Source organism: Pteropus medius, unplaced genomic scaffold (assembly GCF_902729225.1).
Source record: "Pteropus medius unplaced genomic scaffold, Ma_sr-lr_union100, whole genome shotgun sequence".
Lineage (NCBI taxonomy): Eukaryota > Metazoa > Chordata > Mammalia > Chiroptera > Pteropodidae > Pteropus > Pteropus medius.
Window position 1 is genome coordinate 9,019,922 of NW_024344378.1, and position 22,936 is coordinate 9,042,857.

General features: G+C 35.6%; 1 protein-coding gene across 1 annotated transcript in view; it reads right to left on the bottom strand.

Moving 5' to 3' along the window:
* Positions 1–12,515, bottom strand: part of CCDC172 (coiled-coil domain containing 172) — a 47,142-nt gene extending 34,627 nt beyond the window's left edge. Inside the window, exons 1-2 of the mRNA XM_039872418.1 lie at positions 12,437–12,515; positions 12,135–12,220 (exon numbers count right to left, since the gene is read on the bottom strand). Coding sequence (XP_039728352.1) covers positions 12,135–12,220; positions 12,437–12,515 — 165 coding nt within the window. The remainder of the gene's footprint in view (positions 1–12,134; positions 12,221–12,436) is intronic.
* Positions 12,516–22,936: the final 10,421 nt, after the last annotated feature.

Genomic DNA, 22,936 nt, shown 5'->3' on the forward strand with positions numbered 1-22,936 from the left:
TGATTCACACATTGAGGACAGTAGTAAGTTAGGGCTGCAAAACTACATGGGTTCTAATATTATAAAGAGAGCTTACCTATTTTAATGGAATTAAAGGAATAAAAACTTTTAGATCTGCCCAGTTCCTCTCTACCAAGTACAAGTGAGTAACTCTTAAGAACTAAAATAGCTTTTCATGGTCACCTATTTGCAGAATGTGTTTCTTACTGTTCTTTTTTTTTTTTTTTTTTCTGTTATCACAAGCAATTTCTTAAATTACTTTTCACAATCTTGTTTTTGAAAACCAGACTTACTGATAGGTAAAATTTAGGTAAATATTCCAAATATAACCCTGAACATATTGATAGGATCACAAAATGAGGTCATTTCACAGAATAAATTATCATCAGGAACCTCCCTCACCTCTCTTTTGTCAGAATTGGGAAGATAGTAGAAGAGATGTGAAATCATGACTTAAATATTTTTTAAACTACCAACACTATTTCCTAGGTTACCCAGGAATCCCAAGGGGCTATGAACAACAACAAAAAAGGGTGGAAGGTTCCTAGTAGCAGCAACAGAAATTTCTTTCTAATCTCTTTCCTTCCTATGACTACAAAAGAAGAAAAAATATTTGCATGCAGCCTTAAAGTTACATTCTAGAATCAAATAGCCACACTTTGTTAGAAAATATTACTTTTTTGGAAACTTTTAATTGATAGCAGTGTCAAAGCTCTGGTTAATTCTACTTCTCTCGGCAATAAAGATTTTTTCCCTTTCCCTATTTTATTCCTTATGGGATATTTAAATGATTTTTCAATGGAGCGTATAGTTTTCCCACTGAGCTGACTTCTCTGGTCAACTAGTCAAAGCATAGCCATGATTTGTGTACTCTGGCTGCCCGCATGCCTTTAGGTATTTTTCCACCAGAAGAACTTGAAAATCCAAAATGACTAGGAATTTTAAATTAATGTTTGGGTCCAAGTAAGCAAAGTAAAAAGCTACTTTTCATTGTGGTTGCTGTTGTTTAAAATAACCTCAGCCTTCAGAAACTGACATTTTGCTGATTAAATGATCTACCCAATAGTATAACAGGCAACTTTACATAAGAAAACAAAGAGTTATGGAGGAGATTTTACATTAGTAAGATTATAGCAATTGGGGACAGAATGTGTTTATTATGACTATGATAAAAGACATTTAAACACTAGAGAACACCAGTGAATACTGTATCAATAACAGATATTAAGGCTTTTCAAAAAATAGATCTATTTTTTATACATACATTTCTTCACCACTGATGCAATGCCTATGGATTAACTCAGTATGAAACAGTAATCTCAATATAGTACATAAGAAAGGTTCGATATTAGGAAATATTAGTCCTCACTCCTATTCCCTCTCCAATCCTCTACCAGTCCCCTCAATCCTTCTCTCCAGCCACACTGCCCTCCTTATTATTCCTGGAACATGCTCTCTCCTGAAGGCATTTGCACTGACAGTTTTCTGCATGGAAGTCTCCTTCCTCAGATTCTTCATGGTTCATTCTCAAACCTCAGTCTTTGCTCATCTCTCATCTTTTCATTGAGGGTTATCAGGATGCCTGATATGACCACTGCTATTTAAGTTTGTTCTAGAAGTTCTCGTTAATGTAATATGGCAATAAAAAGGAATAAGAGATATAATTATACAAAAAGCTTAAGTATAATTATACACACAATTATCTCTTTTGGATTTTGGGGGGCAAATGTCATTAGTTTAAACTTAATAAATCCGAGAAAATCTACTGAGAAACTATTAGAAATAAAAAGAGGCTAGTAATTTTAGTAAATATCAAAAAAAAAACCAAAGTATCTTTTGTAGCTACCAATAATAGAAAAAAGCATGAAAAAGATTCTATTCACAACAGCAAAAACAAAACACAAATAAACTTAATAAGAAATAGAGATAAAAAGGAGCTCGTGATAAAGAAGAAAAGATCATTTGAGAGTAACAATCCGATTTTTTTCCTACTGTGGTTGTCACATAACTTCATTACTTCCTCTTTTCTGTCTTCTAATGGCTATGAATATTAAACCAAATTAAGACAATAAAAATTCATCCCCATCTTTTGACGTTTTTTTCTTTCTCATATAACTGTACTTTGCCTATCATTAAAGGAGAAACTGAACTATATTTAAAACCATGAAACCAGTCTGAATCAAAAGAAGCTGAGGTAGGAAGCCTTTCAACTTATCTTGAAATATTAATTCAGGCAATAACAATTCATAAGACCACATAAGTACCAAAGGCTAGATGAGAAATTTATTCCAGCAATATTGAAATCACAAGCACAGCTGTTAAGTGACCAGTATGCCTTTGACCTCTACATTCACCTTTTCTGAACCCATCTGGTGTTTCAAAGTCCAAAGCCAAACTAAATCTACCCTTCTCAAAATAACTCCCATTCTCCAACTATTCTTCCCTTTTCCTCAAATAAAACTCTGATTCCTAGGGAACTGCTGATTAGGGAAAGAGCAGTAAAGCAGAAATACTGATAGGCCAAGAACATTTTGTAGTGATACTCCTTAAGCCGCAAGAGTCTTACTAGAGAGAAACTTTGAAATAAGGTGACTTCTGTGATATCTGACAACTCAGGAGGCAGTACCTAGCCTTAATATCACTACATCTTCCCATCCTGTCAGGATATAAAACAATGGAATGCTGAGAGTAGTGATTTTTCATGGACTGCTTTTAATAGAACTATAAAATGTCACAGATGCCTTAAAATACACATTTCCTCATAAAAAGAAAATTTGGCACATGAGCAAGAAAAAAATCATACCTCAGTCAAAAATACTACAAGAACACCGGAAACTGGGTTGGGGATATTCACATCAACTTGTCAACAAGCAGATTTAGATTTAAGAACAGTTCATTCTTCAAGAACTCAAGAAAACAAGAATGGGACAAAGAACATTTTATATATTGTATCTGCTGCCAAACTCTAATCCTGAACAGTTCTCACAGAATAACAACATAAGCACTATTTAAAAATAGGATTTTTTACTGTAACAGAAGAGAAAAAAAGAATTACCTGAAAGATTACAAGAGTACTGTATATCTCTGTAATATCTCACTACAGGGTGCAAGAAAAATTGCTAATCAATTACCTGATGTCCTCAAGAGTATGCAAACAATGTTCACTAAATAACAAAACAAGTAAGGACATAAGAGAGTGGGATAAAAATACAAGCTGAGATGAAAAGAAAACTAAAGAAATGTAAAAAAGATAGTGACACAGAATTTAAATTTGCAAAGTATTAAATAATAGAACTAACACTGCAAAAGATGGAATCAATAATATAAAGCAGAAAAAAATGTCCAAGACTGCTGAGAACTAGCAAATAAGATACTTCAGAGAACAGAGAACAAAGACCTAAGCTATAAGAATAGAACGATTGTAAACCAGAATATAATGGTTGAGGTTGTAACGGGAGGCTCACCCTTGTTTTAGATAAATTAATAAAAACATCTACATACAAACCTGGAATTATAAAGAAAAAAAAAAAACAATTTCTACAAGCAACCAGGAAGGAAAATGAAACAAAACAGGTAACCTAAAACAATTTTTAAAAAATCTGGGCTGACTTTAAGAATTCTCTTCTGCACTAATAACTTGTAGAAAACAACAGTGCTAATAGTGATAGATCTATAAAATTTTCTAAACACAGGTTTGAGTCAAGAATCTTTACATGTACAGCTTTCATTCAAGTATGAAATGAAAAAAATTTTCAGATATTAATGGCTTAGAAAATCTGTCATGTATATATTCTTCCCAAAACAATTACATAGACTTACCAAAAGATTAATAAAAAAATAAGAACTAAAGAATGAGGTAGTTGAGGCCTTAGTAATTTTATAGTGAGCAATTCTGGTTAATATGGCAGTCTAAACAAATGTGGAAAGGACCCACTTTCTATCAAATATAGAGAAATGCTAGATAAAATATAACTAATTTAAAATATTTATCATTTACATAGCTAAGCTGGAAATGAGAGAGAGAAATCATCATGCTGGAAAGCATCATGCTAGAATTTGAGCCCAGTGGGTAACTTTAAGATCGGATACAGGCATCAGAGGCTAGTGTGCCCATATAAGACTAAAAGTCAAGGCCAAAGGGAGCTAGAAGGGGGCTCACTGAATAAAGTCAGGAATCCAGAGCTGGAATGGGGCTCACTGAATAAAGTCGGGAATCTACAAGTGGAGTAACAAAATTCCATCTGCTGGCTTAAAGATGCAGCATTTAAAAGATCTGACTCCACTGAAACAAGAGTAGAAGAGGAGTCATACCCTAGAAACTTCGACTCCACGCTTGAACTGTTCGTGATGGGACAAATATCTCTTACCCTTGCAGTGCAGAAATCCTGAGCTCAGAAATTAACATAAGAACTGGTCCCAAACAAGTGAAATCTGCAAGGCCCTCGCAGCAGGGAATTAAATTGCTCTTTCAGGACATCTTTTTTATCAAGGGAATATTTAGGACTCCCAAGAAAGAAAAGCCTTGCTAAAGATGAGTTCACAATAAAAAATTTTTAAACACATAAGAAAATGCACTGCCATATAAGCAAGTCATCAGATGAAACAAGCAGAATTTACAGAAGAGGAAAACAGAAAACAGAATTCTTTGAGAAAATTTTTAAATTAATTTATTCACTGAATAATGTTTAGTTAACGTCTACTATTCTAGGTACTGGAAATATTAGCAAACAAAACAGATGAATTTATATTCCCTGTGGAGTTTACGTTCCACTGTGGGGGGGGGAGATAAATAATAAACAGATCAATATAAAATAAATCAAAATATGTTAAGTGCTACAAAGAAAAAGCAGATTATCCTCAGGATACTAGAAAATGGACATACTCAAAGGACATCTGGTGACCTCTTCTGCCTATTTCCATGTCTAAGGTAATTATTCATGACAAATGTGATAAGACTATCTTTACATAATTACACAGAAAAAATTAAAATTATAAACTTGTTTGAAAAATAGGAATTCTGAGTTTATAGTTAGGTTAATATTGTTGAAGTTGCTTGATGCCTACCCTCTAAGCCAGAAATTTGTTATATAATTTATTTGTCAATTATTCATGGTATGATTTAGAAGTTGCTTAATGAATGTTTGTTGAATGAATGAAATGAATTTCTGTTACTTGCAACCAAAAACATCCTAAACTGTATCAACATAAGAAACACCCAAACCTATGGAGAATTGTTACGAGTTTATTTGAGCCAAACTGATGACATGCCAGGAAGCAAGATCTCAAATGCTCCCAGGGCAACAGTTTTTCAATTTTTTAAAATTACATTTGTAATTAAGGAGGGACTATAAGGAAGATTACATGAATGTGGGAGAAAGCAAGATAGAGATTAGATTACAGGATGTTTAATGAAATTATATGCTCTTTTGAGAGTGGTTATGCTTCTGAGGGGTCTGAAAAAGAGGCATTTCAAAGGTATGTTAACCTAGATGTACAAAAACAATAGATAGGGCTTCCTTAAGGCAAAGATAACCTTTTACAGGAAAATTATAGGCATGAGGCGTGACTACCCTCCATGACCTGCCCAGTTAGGGATTTATGATCTGATTGACATTTGTTTAAGCAGCAGTACATGTAAATTATTTAATCTTAATTTTAGAAAATAAAATGGGAATTCTGTTTAGCATAGTTTAAAACAGGCCTATCGTTCCATTAATTGTGACTAAGACACCATGAGGTTACCTTTGGTTAAATTTATTACAGAGCCCCTTTTTGTCCGCAGCTGATAGAGCCTCCTCTCTCAGGAAGAGGTAATATCTCTGGCTTGACTCTTGTCCCTCGAGGGCAAAGGCCATATATTATTCATCCATACCTGCTGCCTGACTAATACAGATCTTTAGTAATGAGTAGCCCAAATGATTACAGGGAAACTTTTGCATACTTGTTATTACCTTGCTTACATAAAGTCACCCAACTATAAACAAAGGAACACATAAATAAAACATTATTATAACTTCATTAAACATATGACACATACTCATCAAATCTGTTGAAATAATAAAGCTAGGAGATTACTTTTAGTGAATCGTGCCTTCAGTTTCCTGTCACTAAGTTCTCCAAATTTCCCCCTATCCTCATCGTTTCCTTCTCCCTTCCTTTTACACTAAACCATGAGGGTCAATAGTGATGACTCCCTAGTTAACCGAATAGAGACTCAAATCTTAGATCTATTACTTACCACTTATTTGACCTCGTGCAAGTTATTTAATTTCTGAGTCTCGATTTTCTCAAATGAATAATGGGAATAATAATAAATACCAACTTCATAGGGTTCTTGTGAGAACTGAGATAAATGCGGTTTGTAAAATGCTTAGCATATGGCCTGATATATAGTAATTATATAGTAATTGTTTATTAAACATTACCTATCATTTTCAGTTTTTGTAACAGGGGAGGTATCCTTCTTCTTGTCTAAGGCTAATTCTTACCTTATGCTCTAGGTTCCATCCTCCTTCTACCTCCTAAGGGACCTTTAACTATCGATTATATTTTCTCTTTAGTCTTTATCTTCGACCTCTCTCTACGGACTCCTTCATCATATGCATGATGATGATGATGATACAGGAGATGGTGGGATCTGAAGCATAGGTAGAGGAATTGTTCTTTGTTAGAAAGAGGGGCACATCCTCCAGAGGAAAGAAAAGGGAGAAGACGAGTGTTCACTTAGGCAGGTTTGGAAATCTGCAGGTCGGAAAATAAAAAAAATTTCCTGTTGGATGGTTTCTATTTCCTCTTTGAAATAAAAGGCAAAGTTATTGACTGAAAGTTAAATAGTTCAAAGAGAGCATAAATATATAAGAGGGATGGTTTACACTAGTCATTGCAGAGAGTGAGAAAGAGAAATGTAGCAGTCCTGCCAGGCAGTGTGGAGCTCCATTGAGGCTGAGGCTAATGTCATGAATGTGTACTGGCTCCAATCTCTCCTGCGTTCACCCAAGTGCTGGCACAATAACAGATAACTGATTCACCCAGACTTGGAATCTTGCCAGGTGGTGCAAAGAAAGGAAAGGGGAGGCAGGGGAAAGAGTGGTATGATCTACACACAATGGAATATTACTCAGCCACAAAAAAATGAACCTATTATTTGCATCGACATGGATGTACCTATAGGTGTTTATGCCGAATGAAATGTCATAGAAATAAAAATAAATATCATATGATTTTGCTGATATGCAGAATCTAAGGAACGAAAAGAACAAATGAATTGAAAACAGACCCACAAATATAGAGGACAATAGGGTGAAGGCCAGAGCGGGCGGGGGCTGGGAGAAAGGTTTAAAGAAGTACAAATTAGTTACCGCTAGAGGATTATGGGGATGGGGAGCACGGCATAGGGAATGCACACAGCAGTAAGGTAATGGCTAGGTGTAGAGCCAGAGGGAAGACAGAGTAATCGGGGGGATCATTTCATTAACTATATAAATGTCTAACCAACGTACTATATACATGAAACTAATAAAAAAAGAAAGGAGTGGAATGATCGACCATGAAATCTAAGAATAAAGATAGAAATGAATACTAAGGCAGGTACTAGTGGAGAAAAAGAAACAATAATGGGCTCGAGGTTCTGATGAGACTGGAGGATAAACACGGTGGTAGAAAAGTGAAATGTCTAATTGATATTGAAAGTGAAGTGATGGCAAAGTCCAGAATATGATTACAGAAATAGGTGGCTGCAGTAGAAAGAAAAAGGTCAGTGAAGATATGGAGAACTAACAGGCCATATTTTCAGGGTGGTAGCTGAATAGTCCATGTAGACAATGATCTCATCTAAGCTGGTGGCAAGAGTTAAGATGTAGTGGAAGCCTGAGAGCCAGGTGCCAAATTCTAAGGAATAAAGGACTATCCATGAGTTAGTAGGATGACAGAAAAGGGAGGGGGAACAAATGGTAGAGTTTAGAATAAAGTCTGAGCTACCACAAGTGGATAGAGAAATATTTCAGAAGTTGCATTGGAGAGTGAAGAGGATTCCCACCAAACCTCCAACTATGAAGCACCGTGGGTTTGAAAGAAAAATCCTCCTCCACAAAATGGCCTCCAGATTCAGAAATATATCCACTGGCTATGGAAGTTTCTCCCAGCCCCGCCCACTCTGGCCTTCACCCTATTGTCTTCTATATTTGTGGGTGTTTTCAATTTGTTTGTTCTTTTTGTTTCTTAGATTCCACATATCAGCGAAATCATATGGTATTTATCTTTCTCTCTGTCTGACTTATTTCACTCAGTGTAATACTTCTAGGTCCATCCATGTCATTGCAAATGGTAGGATTTCATTTTTTTAATGATGAAGGTGAATGCAAAAGGGGTAATATATCTAATGTTCTCGATTAAGACTTTAAAAATCAGCTGTATATGTTCAAGACAGGAGAGATTTGGCTTAAAGGAATTACAAGTAAAAACATAATAGGTACCGCAAGCAACTAGGTATTACTATCCCCCAAAGTGTCTTGGTCACAATGAATGAAACTATAGGCACGTGTTAAATTGTAATAAGCAGAATTCCCATTCTATTTTCTAAAATTAAGATTAAATAATTCACATCTACTGCTATTTACACAAATGTTAACTAGAAGGGAGAAATAATGCCCTTCTTTTATCTGTTTTTAAGGGACGTTTTAATCAATAATAAAATTAAATTTAAGCGGGATGTGAATTTTCCTTTGATTAAAATTTTAAAAGGATTTTAAAAAATCTCAATTACAAAACTCCATTTCAATATTATAAATGATATTAATTTGAGATTTTGTTCTTTCCCTACTTAGGTAATGGAATAGTGATGAATATGACATTGGCCACTTTTCTAGGAGAGTTCCTAACTTTTAACAATTAAAGAATTTGCACATTTCGCAGTAAAGGAAAGAAGCCACCTTAAGTTATTTCTTTATTTAAATATAATTTTATTTTAGAAGTTCATAAAATTTTATTAGTGTTATGTTTAACTTATTGTCTATGCAATAAGTTAAAATTGGGAGAAGAAAAAATAAAATCTGACTTTCCTTCATTTTACTTCCTCTTAGAGGAGTACTGTACTATGTTAGATTTTATATATGTTTATAAAGATTAAATGCTCAAATTTTAACTATACACTATTTTTAAAATAGAAAAAAAATACTTCTTTCAGATGCATAAAGAAACTACAAATATTCTATGAGTCCTTAATTTTGATTTGCTCTGTTATCAATACATAAAACCTTTTCCCTTGACTATCAGAAGCTTTAGGTATACTGGTAAGTATTAATGCAAATCCAAGGGATGTTCTTGTCTGTTTTCATATTACCAAACCTAACCAGGCATACTGTAGTTGTCCAATTCACAAACTACTCATACTATAAAATCTGAGACTTTTGCAACCATATATTTTAAAGAACTCATTGAGCCCTGAAAGGCAAATGCTATCATTCAAGTTCTAATTACATGCTACCTGGGTTTTACAGAACAAAAGAAAAATGAATACTGTACTTCCTAAATACATTTTTTGACCACAAGCAACTTCCAAAATAAATGCCCCAAATATTTTCTGACGGTACCACTGAACATATAGCTCAAGCACTGGCCTATTCAAATTATGTTCTAGTTTTTCTTTATGCTGCTTCTACTTGATAAATTGGTCAATAAATGACAAGTCAAATATTCAAGTAAATATATTTTCATTATTATTGGCAAACATATAATTAACTTTGAGAATAAAAGAAACAAGAAACGAACTTATGATTACTTCTTCAGGTCTTCCCATTAGTCATTTACATCATAACTGTGTTTCCACTTTAAAAACCTTTATATACGAATACATACACACCATTTTGACTATATCATAAATGAAATTATTTCAATTACAAGTTAGTATTGTGAACTGTGACCCTCGTATATTAATTTTATTAGTAAGACACAATTATATCATTACCTACATACATGAGCTGATTAAAAAGCAATGCACATTTATGAGCCTATATTAATTAGTAATTTCAGCAAACGTTTCTAAACAATGTTAAGAATTTGCTCTCTCTTTTCTCAGGTATAAATATTTGAATCAACTTTTTTGTATGTGTATACATCGACAAATTAATTTCCATTTACCAGCAAACAGGCTGCTAACAAAGAAAATATTACAAAGAGTAAACCTAATTTTTTTCAAAGAAGATATGCAAAGAGTAAATCTTTTTTTCCCCCCTTAACATTTGTTATCTGTCAGGCCAATATCATCACCAATCCAGGAAAAATACATGTTATACAAAAACTTACATAAGTGACCTTTTATAAATATTGCCCTAAACTAGATGCAAAAGCTTCAGATACATTATTATAAGTGAGTTTCATGAAAAAAAGTTTAAGATGAGCTCAAGAAATCTGTTTTAATAAAATATGCTGTTGTACTTTCATTATGGTAATTTATCTTTAAGTTATACGCCACTGACAAGTTATTTAACCTCCTATATAAATCCCCTATTATATAAATCCCCTATTAAGGGGGATTTATGGTGGGGTCTCATTACAGGAGTCCTGGCAAGATTAAAGGAGTTAATACAAGTGTACTATTTAAAACAGTGCCCAGCATACAATAAGTGCTCAATAAGTGTTAGCTATGCATTCCCTAATTGTATATGTTTTGCTTATCTTAATAGCTTCTACTTACCAATCCTAAAAGTATCTTAATTCTTTTGAAAGAAAAAGAAAGCTATATCATGACATTCTTAATGCTTTGCCCATCCCATTAGCTTTTAGAAGTTGTTAGCAGCTGGTTTGTCTGCTACTCATAGACAAAATAGGATCTAAAGTCTCACTAATAGTTCCAAATTCTATTTGAAAAGACAGCACTTCCCCTATTAGCTCATTATTAGTACTCGTTTATTCATTTAAAATGCTAATGTATACTAAGGCTGGGTGTTAGATTCAGGCTGTGGGAATAAAAATGTTTAAGAAAAAAAATCCAGATATATATTGCTCACAAAATAGTGAGGGACACAAATGCAAACACAGATATGTACTGTAGTTTAATCATAAGGTGGTACCCTGAACATTATAACAAAAAAAATTTTCCAAGCTGTCCAAGGGAGGGCTTTCCAGGCGATGTTTGAATAAGACTCAGAAGGAACTGCAAAAGCTCCCCAGGTAGAGGAAGGGCTTATAACTACTTTATTCAAAAAGAGAACTGTAAATTCCTCGCAGTGGTAAATTAAAATAGACATATTTTAAGCAAACAGACTTCTCAAACAGATTTCCCATTGCACATTGCTTGCTTAGTATATCTTTAGGAGCTGAGTAAATATTCTTTGTGTGACTGCCCCTGCCCACAGCAAGGCCTTCATTGCGATATACTTGGATGGTATTCTTAGCTCCCATTCTCCCAGAGCTCGGGGAGATCTTCTTAAAACCACTTTTATCACACCACCTTCCAATCAAAAACCTGCAATGGTTTCCTCTTCTTCCCAGATATGAGCCCTGTCTCCCAAAAAACCTTGGGTATGTCTCCCTTTCGTTCATATCCTCCCCTGCCCCGAATGCTTTTCTCCTACTGCTTTGCCTCTACAAAATTTACCCACCCTTCAAAATCCTCCTAAAGAAGCCATCTGATACCCTTGCTTCTATTTTAAATAACGACTTTACAAATGCTGCAAAAAAGAGAAAAATGCTAGTGGAAAAATTATGTGTTTAGATAAAAGACATGACCAAAATGTGGTAAAGAACTGAAAAACAGAAGGCAGAGACTCATTTCAAAGTTACATTCAATTGTTACATCAACATAGCACGCAAATTATTCAAAATGTATATACTGCACCAACTACTAACGGAACAATTATTTTTTCAATGACGTTGCGCTCTTTTAAAACGTTAACCATCCCATAACATGGACAATGACTTCTTTGTTACTAAACTGGTTTCTTTAGGAAGAATTCTTACTAGAAAGGAAGGTGTCACTGGATTCAGAATTTCAAATATCCTCAGGCGACATGGAACTAAGCTAACCAGCCTGGCAGTGTGCTTCTTGTTTGAAGGACAACTAGTTATATGGTAAAATCTTCTCAAAAAGTCAAGTTAAAACAGACCTTTTCAAGTGATAATAAACAGGCTCCACATACCTTATATTCCAACTTGATTTTCTCTTCATTCAGCTCCTCCGTTGCTTTTTTAATTTTTTCACGACATCCGTTTATTTCCGACCTGACTGTAAAACAATGATTCAATCCTTCAATAGATTAACTTTTCTAAAGTCCCCATTTCTGTATCCTGTGATACGTCGGCTTTCAGCTGTCCTTCCCCCGATGTGGAAAGCAGACTCCCCTAACTGCTCTGACCACAGCTTTGGAGACTGCCTTCTGCCCCGAGCCCCCAACTGGAGAAGACAAAGGCCCCACGCAAACGACCCAAGTGTCCCTTCGACCTTCTCGCATCAGGTGGCGACTCTCCTTGGCCTGAAGCTCAGAGAAGATGATATGCTGGTACAGGGACTCTAAACTCATCTCGGGCCCAGGTTCCCGCGGATCCTTTCTTGGCCCTTTAAATGTTTTATAACCGAGTCTGAGGATCCTGGAAAGCACAATAAAGAAGAAAAGAGTATTCGAGGGCTCGCCCCAGGTCCGCCTGCAGCTGCCGGTCCCCGGCCCACGCCGAGGCCGTCCCGCCGCGCCGCCCAGCTCCCGGCCTTCGTGTCCTCTGTTCAAGTGCGGAAACCCGGGTTTTCCCTCCCTCGCGCCTCCTTCCACTCATGAGGACTCTCAAACTTGCCCCCCGGCCGAGCCCTGGGCTTTTTTTTTTGTTCTGGCGGCAAACAAAAATGGAGGCCGACAACAATGGAGGCCCGAGGCCTTGGCCTCCGGCGGGTCCGTGCTCAGCCTGTACCTCTCGGGCCCCCTCTTTGTAAGAGAGAAAGTCCTCAAAGTGCTCTGCCTCTCAGCAAAATGTGTACTTACTAACCGGCTGCGGGATGGAAGCCTGAAAGGCTGCGGGCTGGAGGCCTGGAAGGCCGAGGCCAGCGCCCCGGGTTGGCCTTGCTGGGGATGTGAACTACGGCGTCTCCTTTGGACCATTCTGCGCTCAGGTGTTTGTTTTGCTGTGGCCGTGTGGCCCCCAAAAGGTCTTAAGCCTTACTTTCGGCGTTTGGGTGATCTATCTCCAAGGCACAAACACCCAGTATTACAAAGTACGACGTACCCGTGATTCTAAATATAAACTTTTGCAAAGTCTTATCCTTTGCCTATGGCGAAGACCGCTATAAATGAGCAATGTCTGACATTCCGCCTTAATCATTCCTTTGTAATCAGGGCATATCTTTTTTGTCTGCTTTAAAATTAATCATTGCCTTTTGTAATCAAGCTGCAGTAATATTAACACTTCCATATCTGCACAATATGTGTCAGAGACCAAAGTGGTTGCTAATTAAAGCTTAAACATGAAAGGCACCTTTGGGACTTCTGCATGGGATTTTTTAAATTAAAAAATAAAATATTTTTAGTGTAGTAGGTCAAAATATTAAGATTATATAATAAACACTTTATTTCTGAATGTTAAATTGACATTGGCTAAGCTTGAAAAAGTAATTCCTAGTTGGAATGTATTTAGAACTAAGTAAAAGAAGGTAAATAGAAATTCTGTCACATCATCTGTATAACAGACTTAATTAATATTTCATTAATGCTGTAGTATAATAAGTTATGTTTTAACCTATTCTAAATTTCTACCTTAATTTCTATCAAGCCACGTATACTCAAAACTTAATTTTTAATCTTTATTATAATAGAATACATACTGACAAGTGAAATGAAGTAAGAAAGAATTGCCCAAAAACATATCATTCAGAACCAAATATTAATAGTATTATGGTTATTGCCTTCCAGGTATTACTCATCTTGCATTTTTCTTTACAAATTTTAAAATATGACGAATAAGTAATAATAGTTACTATTTATTATTATTAGTTATTATTTGCCAGGCAGCATTCTGGACACTATATATCCTGAGATGATTTTTACTATTACCTTCATAGTATAGTTGAGGAAACTGAGGCACAAATTATTTTGTCAAGGTTGTGTATCTAGTATATGGCAGAATGAGATCTGAAACCAAGAAATCTGAGACCAGAGACCATGAATTTAATTTCGGATTCTGCTTTTTCTCTCTTATTACATCATAAGCATTTTACCATTTCATGAAAACTCTTCATAAATACATTTTTATAACTTCATAATTCTCTGTCATAGATGCATGTGTAAAATTTAGATATTCTGAAATAAATTTGACTCTTTCATCTGTTCAAGGATGGAAAACAGAGCTGAAATTGTGGTTTGAACCATTTTCTTTGAGGACTCATTTAGAGGCTTATGAACTGTGCCACGACGGCCATCAAAGGCTAGCGCTTCCAGAAGATAAATTATGTTACTAATTAATATCACTCCTTTCAGAATTACTTCACGTGGACTTGCACAGGGAGCGTCCTCACAAGGAGGCTGGTTTTCAAAAGCATACTGCTCCTTAACATTCTAATTTTATTAGTTATATTCAAACTCACATTTATTATTTAACATGCTCTTTCTGTACTGAAACTTGGCAGAGTGAAATTTGGGCAGGCTTTAGAGAGCGCAGTCACCTTACTCACACAGCAGTATTGAAGAGAGAGCTGCTGGAAATTTTGAGAAGGGGGCATGGGGAGAAATGGCTTTTTCATCTTCTGCAGTCTTCTTCACATCCCAGAATATTTTGGTGCTTTTAAATCCTAAACTGAAGTCTTTTTAGAGGAAATACAACTATAGACATCAGCAAGGATTTTAATTTTATCTGTTAAAGCAAACCTGATTATTCAAGCCCACAATTCAAATTTTAAAAGTGGTTCATAATAATGAGTACAAGTAACATATAAAAATATTAAAATATTGCTATTTTATATCCAGTTTTATTCAAACATTTTCTATAGAGTTAAGATATTTTTGTTATTCACCACAGTAAAAGTAGTATTACTTTAATTTATGCCAAATAAAAATGATATGCCACATGGTAAAATTAGGGCATACTGTTTTCTGAAAATGTATAAGTCTAAATAAAAGGAATGATTCACTCAAAAACTGTTTAATGAGTCTCTGCTATTCATTCAACATTCACTCAACAAATATTACTGAGCATCTCCTGTATGCCATATTAGAGAAACAAAAACAGGATTTAATAAAAACAGAACTACATAAAAAGTGTTTTCTTCCCCCAGACATTTCTAACCTCATTGGGGAATTATTATATTTTTCAACATTTTGGCAGCAGTATAAACAACTGCTTTCAGATGTTTCAACAGATGTTCTTTAGACAGAAAGCCAATTATTTGCATTATGATACCCACGTATGATTCTCAGATCTAAACGTTCCATCTGTACATGTTTCATTGAATTGCATACCTATGGAATATAAAAGTTAAGATCACTCATTGTCTCTCAACCTCAGACTTTTGTTCATAATAACACTAGCACCTGGGTTATTGAGTCATCGGTAATTGCTTTGCTAGAAGGCCTTATATAAGGCTATATTGCTCTTGTGATTTAAAATGCATTGCCTCTCCTTTCTTAGATTGATGACTTCCCTAAATTCTAAACCAGGTTTGTAAATACTCACTAGCCCAGGGCATATATATTGCAATGAAAAGAACAGTAATTTATTTATCTTATGTTTTTCTTAGGGCATCTGCCAAAAAAAAAAAAGTGGGTTCAACCAAGTTTAACAACCATTTATTGAGTATCTACTAAGTGTAAAAATCTGTTAGATACTATGGGGGATATAAAATTGAAAGTTATAGGCCCTGCCCTTCTGGAGGTCATAATCTTTCAAACGGGGCATCGCATGGGTATATACTGCCTAAGAGTTTCATTCTTGTGCTATGGGAATATGGCAGAGAGAGAAAGAATAAGTCCGATGTAGGTGTCCTGAGAAGGCATATCAGTAGCGGGTAAAACATGAGCTGGATTTTAAGGAGGGTGGGACTTCAATAAATAGTGAGTAAGGAAGAAAAAAGGCCGAAAGTTGGATGCGGCCAGTACTTGCATGGTGTTTAACATTTCATGTATGTGATATATGTGATGGAAGATCACATTAAGTTTTCTACCAGGTGAGTGGCATGTCAGACTTGCTTTGTGCAGTTAATGTGTGGCAGTGGGCTAGAAGCATTTAAAAAGTCTTTTAATCAGCCCAACAACCCTATGAGGTCAATGGTTTACTGTTTTCTCATTACAATTGGAGAACTGAGGCAGAGAGAGCTAAGTAACTTGTCCAAGGTCACACACAGTAGCTAAGAAGTAGTAGAATTGGGATTTGAACCCTGATAGTCTCAGAGCAAACCCTTAACCACTTCATTTATTGCCTCTAAAAACTGGACGCTGGAGAAAATGAGACTATTTCAGCAGCTGTTTTTTTGTTTGTATGTTTTTTTCAAGGCAGATACAGTCCCTAAAAATGCTTATCACCAGCAAATTAATATCTTTTCTGAAGATATTTTCAGACTTCTAGAATTTGGATTAGTAATGCAATAATACATCTGTAACATATTAAAATTAAATATAATCTAAAGCAAAATAATTGAGAATGGATCACACCTTATAAATGCTTATTTAACCAGCTACATATCTAATATGTAAAACTGAAAATCATATTTGTATACAAAATAGTATATTCATTTCTTAATATTTAAATTCATTTCCTTGGGCTACTATAATAAAATACCACAACTGGGTTGTTTAGGACAACAAAAATTTATTCTCTCACAATTCTGCAGGCCAGAACTCTGAAATCAAGTTGTCTTCAGGGTTGGTTGCTCCAGACCCTGTGAGGGAGAATCTGTTCTTTGCTTCCTCATGGCTACTGGTCCTTGCTAGTAATCTTGGGCGTTATTTGGCCTGTACATAGATCACTCCAATCTCTGCCTCCCTTGTTCATTGGAATTCTCCCTGTGTGTCTCTGCCTCTTGATCTCTTTTCCTCTCCTGATAAGGATACCAGACATATTGCAGAAAGCAGCAGCCCCTAACATTTTTGACACCAGGGACTGGCGCTCCTATGAGAATCTAATGCCTGATGATCTGAAGTGGAGCTGAGGCGGTGATGCTAGCACTGGAGAGTGGCTGCAAATACAGATGAAGCTTAGACCACTAACCTGCCACTCACCTCCTGCTGCATGGCCCAGTTCCTAACAGGCCATGGACAGGCTGCAGTACATGGCCCGCGGGGTGGGGACCCCTGGCATAAAGGGTCTATTCTATTCCAATAGGACCTTATCTTAACTACCTACCACTGTAACAATTCTATTTCTAAATAAAGTCACATTCTGGGCTACTGGGGTCTAGGACTTCAGTGTATCTTTTGAGTACATTATATAGAATTTGGATTAGTAATGCAATACATCTGTAACATATTAAAATTAAATGTAATCTGAGGGAAAATATTCAATCTATATAACAGACTTTAAAAGTTAACTTGCAGGAAATAGTTATGAGTTGTTGTTTTTTTTAATTTAGGTGACTGATTTATTTTTACTATAATCAAAGCACTTGTAGTTATTTAATGGACTTATCTTGACAGTCCTTTTATTTTCTAGATGTTAACACTGAGGCTGTGGTGGTTGCTGGATTTCCCCAACATTACACAGGCAATTGATGGCCAAGCTAGGTCTAGAACTCCCTCCTAATTCTTTCTGATCCAATGAAAGATCTTTTTTTATTTACCAGTGGCTTTCAACTACTTCAGTTAAAACAACTCCTCTCTTATCTTTTTTTCTGTATTAAATCTCTAGTTAAGAGTTACAAGAAAAGATAAAACAGCTAGGGTATAGAGCTAGCACAGGACAATTTGTTTACTGCAAGAACCTTTCTCATTAAGGTGATTAGAAAGATAAATGATAGGTAGGTAGGTAGGTAGATAGATAGATCGATGAATAAGTATAGATAGGGAGACAGAGGCAGAGAGACAGAGAGAGATACATAGATATAGCTACAGAGAAAACACACATGTACACATAAAGGTGTATATATAAATATGTATATATATATATATATATATATAATAAAGTCATACATAAAGACAGATGCTTAAGGCATCAATTTTATTTTCAGCCTTACACTTCTACAATAGAAATTTAAGTAAACTGCCAATTCTTAATTACTGATTAAGAAAAGCAAACTTTTTTTAGAAACACTTTTTCTCATCAGTTAATAAATGCTTACTATAGACAATATGAAAAAAAGCAAACTTTTTTTGGTTATGAAGTACATTGCAGAAAGAAATTCCATTAACACATTAGGAATCATTAAATATCAAAATCTTTGGAAGAAAAAAATGTAGCATAGCTGGTGAACTTGGATTTTCAATGTCAGAGCCCAGGGTCCAGGAATGCTGCCCAGGTGCCTTACCCAAGAGATTAGCCTGTTAACCCAAGAAATCAAAAACAAAACAAAACTTGGAAACCACTGTTCTCCATGTTGTATAATTCATTTGTTTATTTAGTAATTATTTATTGGATTCGTACTGTATGTAGTGCAAGTAAGAATTTGGGATTACAAAGCTGAATAAAGCAAGGGGCTTGAAATCTGGTTGTACCAAGTCATAGTTTCTATGATAATAAATTTAAATGGTTGAAGATTACAGAGAAAGAGTTAAAAGAGAAATTTAAGGTGATTTTCTTCTTAGCAGTTACTTGTTTTAGACAAAAATTATTCTTTTTCTACCTAATAAGTGTATGGTTACTTACTAAATAATCGACTCTTTTTTCAGTTGGTCCAAATTTAAACCAATAATTAACATATTCTTCCCTAAATTTCTATGAAGATTGCTATTAATCTGAGTGAATTAATCATAGTGACTATTTGGAAATATGGGATAAATTTTAATATTTTTATTACTATCTATTAGTTGTTCACAGTGACTCCAGAAAGTTTGAAAAAAAAAGTAATGTATGTGTAAACGTACACGTGAATAGGTAGAGTGAAATATAAATCCTATTTCCTCTTAAAACAATTTGCAAATTGCTCATTTATCAAGATAAAACTACTAAATGCTTCCAATGTTTAAAATGACTTTAGCGGCCTTAATACAATAGTATTACTTTATAAAAGTCAGACACTGCCATGATTTTTCCTTCACAATGCCATAAACTGTTCAAAATGTTTTATCAGTTTACATGGCTCATGAACTTTATATTTTATTTGAAATTGCATGTGTGTTGATAATAGAATATGGAAAATCTGTAAGATGGTTAAAGAAAACAATTAATGAGCATTTAAATAAAAGAGCTCACTAAGAAACATTTCAAATAGAATAAGCTGATTATTTCATAGGTAGTAGTAAGCAGTTTTGGAGTAGAATTGAAGGGAATAAGTAAAGAGAGTGAAAGGAATTTAAATATCTGAGAGCAAATAAGGAAATGTTGCAAAATATTAAATTACTAGAGTTGTATATATATCATCATTTGAAATTTAGCGGTCTTGTAATGCTGTGCCTGTTATATCTCATTATTCTACTTATAAAACATGTACATGCATGGGTTTCCTGAACCATTTGATAATCTGCCTTTACCATTTCCTTTTTCGAGGTGTTAACACAGAGAAAAGCAGAAACAGCTGAGATCCTACACTCTATTGCATCTTTGCCTCCAGTGAATAAATGCAAGATTGTGCACATGGGATCCAAACACTCATAAAAAAGATTCATGGCGATATTCTTAGAAGAAATTAATAAAACCTAAGAGAACTTGTCAGAAGAATGTCCTAAAGATGATTTTATTTCGGTAATTGTTGTATTTTAAATGCTTTCATTTTCTTTTGTGATGTCTTTTATCTTACTTACAGATGCTATTACTCATAAAATATGATATTTCAGTCCAGAAGGCTGTAACTGCAAATGAGACATAATATTCTCATCTAGAAGTAGATAAGGAGATTCAAATCTCCTGCTTCACAGTGTAAGCTGATTACCGCAGAGGTCAGAAAGCTAGTTTCCACTTCCTTTAAGTGCCAGCTATGCTATTTTATATAACTGACCAGGCAACTTGTCTTTCCTTTATTCAGTCCCAGTATCTAATTGGCTGCCTGTCTCAATGGTTTACAAGATGGACTGGGGATTCTGTGCCCTGAGAATAGTGGTATGACTTTAGGATGAGGCCATCGGGAATGACCACGAACATCATTCACTAAGTGTGCATTGAAGTACTACTGTGTATCAGACTCTCCCACAGCAATGAACAAGATGAATGAGTTCTCTGCATTCATGTTGCCTAGAGGGGCAACAAGAAACAAAGTACGCACATTCATTTCTTCAATATACACGGAGTAAGTATCATTGTAAAATCTAACAGTGTGAAGCAGAGACCTGCCATAGACAGTGGGACAACACAGGTATGCTTCCACAGAGTCCCTCAGGCTGGACAGAACTGGCCTTTGAAGAACAGAGAGGAAGCCAGTGGGATCATTGCACAGATGGAGTTGGTGCAATGGTCAGCACCCAATCATGCAGTGCCTTGAAGGTAATGGGAAGAGTTCAGATTTCATTCAAAATGCAGTGGAAGGCCATAATAGGGTTGGGTATGGGAATGATGGCATTTTAAGAATAAGAAGATGACCACCAAGCGCTACCCTTGTTGGAGACGTGACTGCACATCACTGGTTGGAGATGGAGGGTGTTAACCCAGGTCCAGGGCTCAATTGGGCATATAGTTAGCTCTGTGACCTTGAGCGAGTCCCTCACTCTCTTTTCCCAATATTTTACTTGTTTTTCAAATGAGGGTAGGAGATGCAGAGTAAAAATTAAAAGAGAAAATAGGAGATGAGAAGTAAATACTTAGAGATGAGAAGTTCAGAGAGTAAATTGAAAAAGCAAACAGACAACTAAGAATTTAGTAATAAAAGCCCTTTGGTGAGGAAGAGTCATCCCTGTTTATACTCTGGAAAAGCCCAATGTAGGACACAGAAAAGAAGCTAGAAATCTATTAGAATCACTACATTAGCCACTTTGGTTATAGGTTAATATCAGGGCCTCAGGAATGAAAAATTCAAGAGTGTTACCAGAATCTACTCTACATCAGCATAAGGGTGTGCACATCAGAAATTCACTGGTTCACCCATTGTAAAATTATTGAAATAGTTCACAGTGGTTGGTAAATAACCTTGACCCCAGCCCTCTGGTGCCAACCTCCACCACGAGGTTATCCCATCTCCATGACTGTGCAGATCTCTCACAATCCGGTGACTAAGGGTTAACACGTGTTCGGGGGCCATTCTGATTTCTCAGTGCCTGGGCCTATCGGTGCATTGTCTTATTCCTGCTATCACAAATCACCACAAACTTGGTGGCTTAAAACACTACAAATTTATCTTACAGTTCTGGAGGTCACCAGTTAAAAAAAGAAAAAGAGTGACTGGACTAACATCAAGGCATCAATAGTCCTTCTGGAGACTCTAGGAGATAATACGTTTCCTTGTCTTTTTCAGCATGTAGAAGTTGCCTGCATCCCTTGGGTCCTGGCCCCTCTCCCCATCTTCAAGCCAGTGATGTAGTATCCTCAAATATCTCTTTCCTAATATTCTGCTGTTCTCTTTTAAGAACCCTTCTAATTACATTGGGCCCACCTGGATAAGTCCAGATGCGCTTACCATCTCAAGATTCTTAACTTACATCACATATTCAAAGTCCCTTTTGCCCTGTAAGGTGACACAGTCTCAAGTTTCAGGGATTAGGATGCAAATATCTTTGGGGGGCCAGTACTCTATATACCACAGTGCTTATATACTTTAAATATCATACCCGAGTATATATAAGTTACCTAGCATTCTCATAAAATAAAACCAAGGGTGTTACAGTTGAAAAGTCAGATGTGAAGGGAAAGAATCTGAGTCATATACAAAAAAACTTAGGAACTTTCTGGAATGCTGCAGAGCTTTAATTTCCCCCTCTGGTTTAGTTACCCGTATCAAATAGATGAACTTCTTAAAAAGAGAAAAGAATTAGGGAAGTACAGAAAAAAGGAGAGAGAAAGAGAGAGAGAACGCAAATATCTCTCATGTATTCGAATCTCCAGGGGAAGACTCTCAAATGGATGGATCCCAGCGAGGGCAGGAGGAGGTTTCAGAAACTGCTGATGGGGTAGCACCAACTCTTTTAGGATCACTTGTCTCCTAATCTGGGATACTTAGGGACAACGGAAGTGAAAACTGACAATTTGGATTTTCTCTGTGATTTATGCCCATGGAACTACTTGGGATTGGTTTGATGAGGTTTGGAGAAATTTTAAGATGGATATTGGACAATGAATCTAGTATAGTTCATCTGCTCTTAGAGGGCAGGACCATATTTAATGGGTCTTTGTATATCAACGGGCTTGTATGCAAATGTCCTGAAATAAAATCCAGGAGCCGTGACAGAATGTTAGCACCTCGTTGTCTTATGTGCCACTATTTCTTGGCTCCTGGAACAGTGCTGGGCAAGGAGCAGGGGTCTAGTACCTCTGTGTTGAATAAAAGAAAAAATGAATATATGTAAATGTTTGATGTAAACAGCTGGTTTTGTTGTAAACAATGAACATTTAAATGTTCCTTTTAATAACCAACAAATGCTCCAACACCAATACTCAATTAAAAGTACTAATATTTTGATATACTCTATCAAAGCTTAAATGATCAATTGAATTGAAAAGGCCTATATTTCTGCCTATAAATAGGGGTGCCAGATTTAGCAGAAAAAAATACAGGATGCTCCATTAAATCTGAATGTCAGATAAACAATAAATAATTGTTTAATATGTGTGTCCCAAATATTGCATGACAATCTCGATGTAAAGTCACATTGCATTGTATTTCAGATAAATTGCACCTTTGTAAAGATGTTTTGTTCTTAATGATGGTATTGTTAAGGATGAAAAAGGAAGTGCT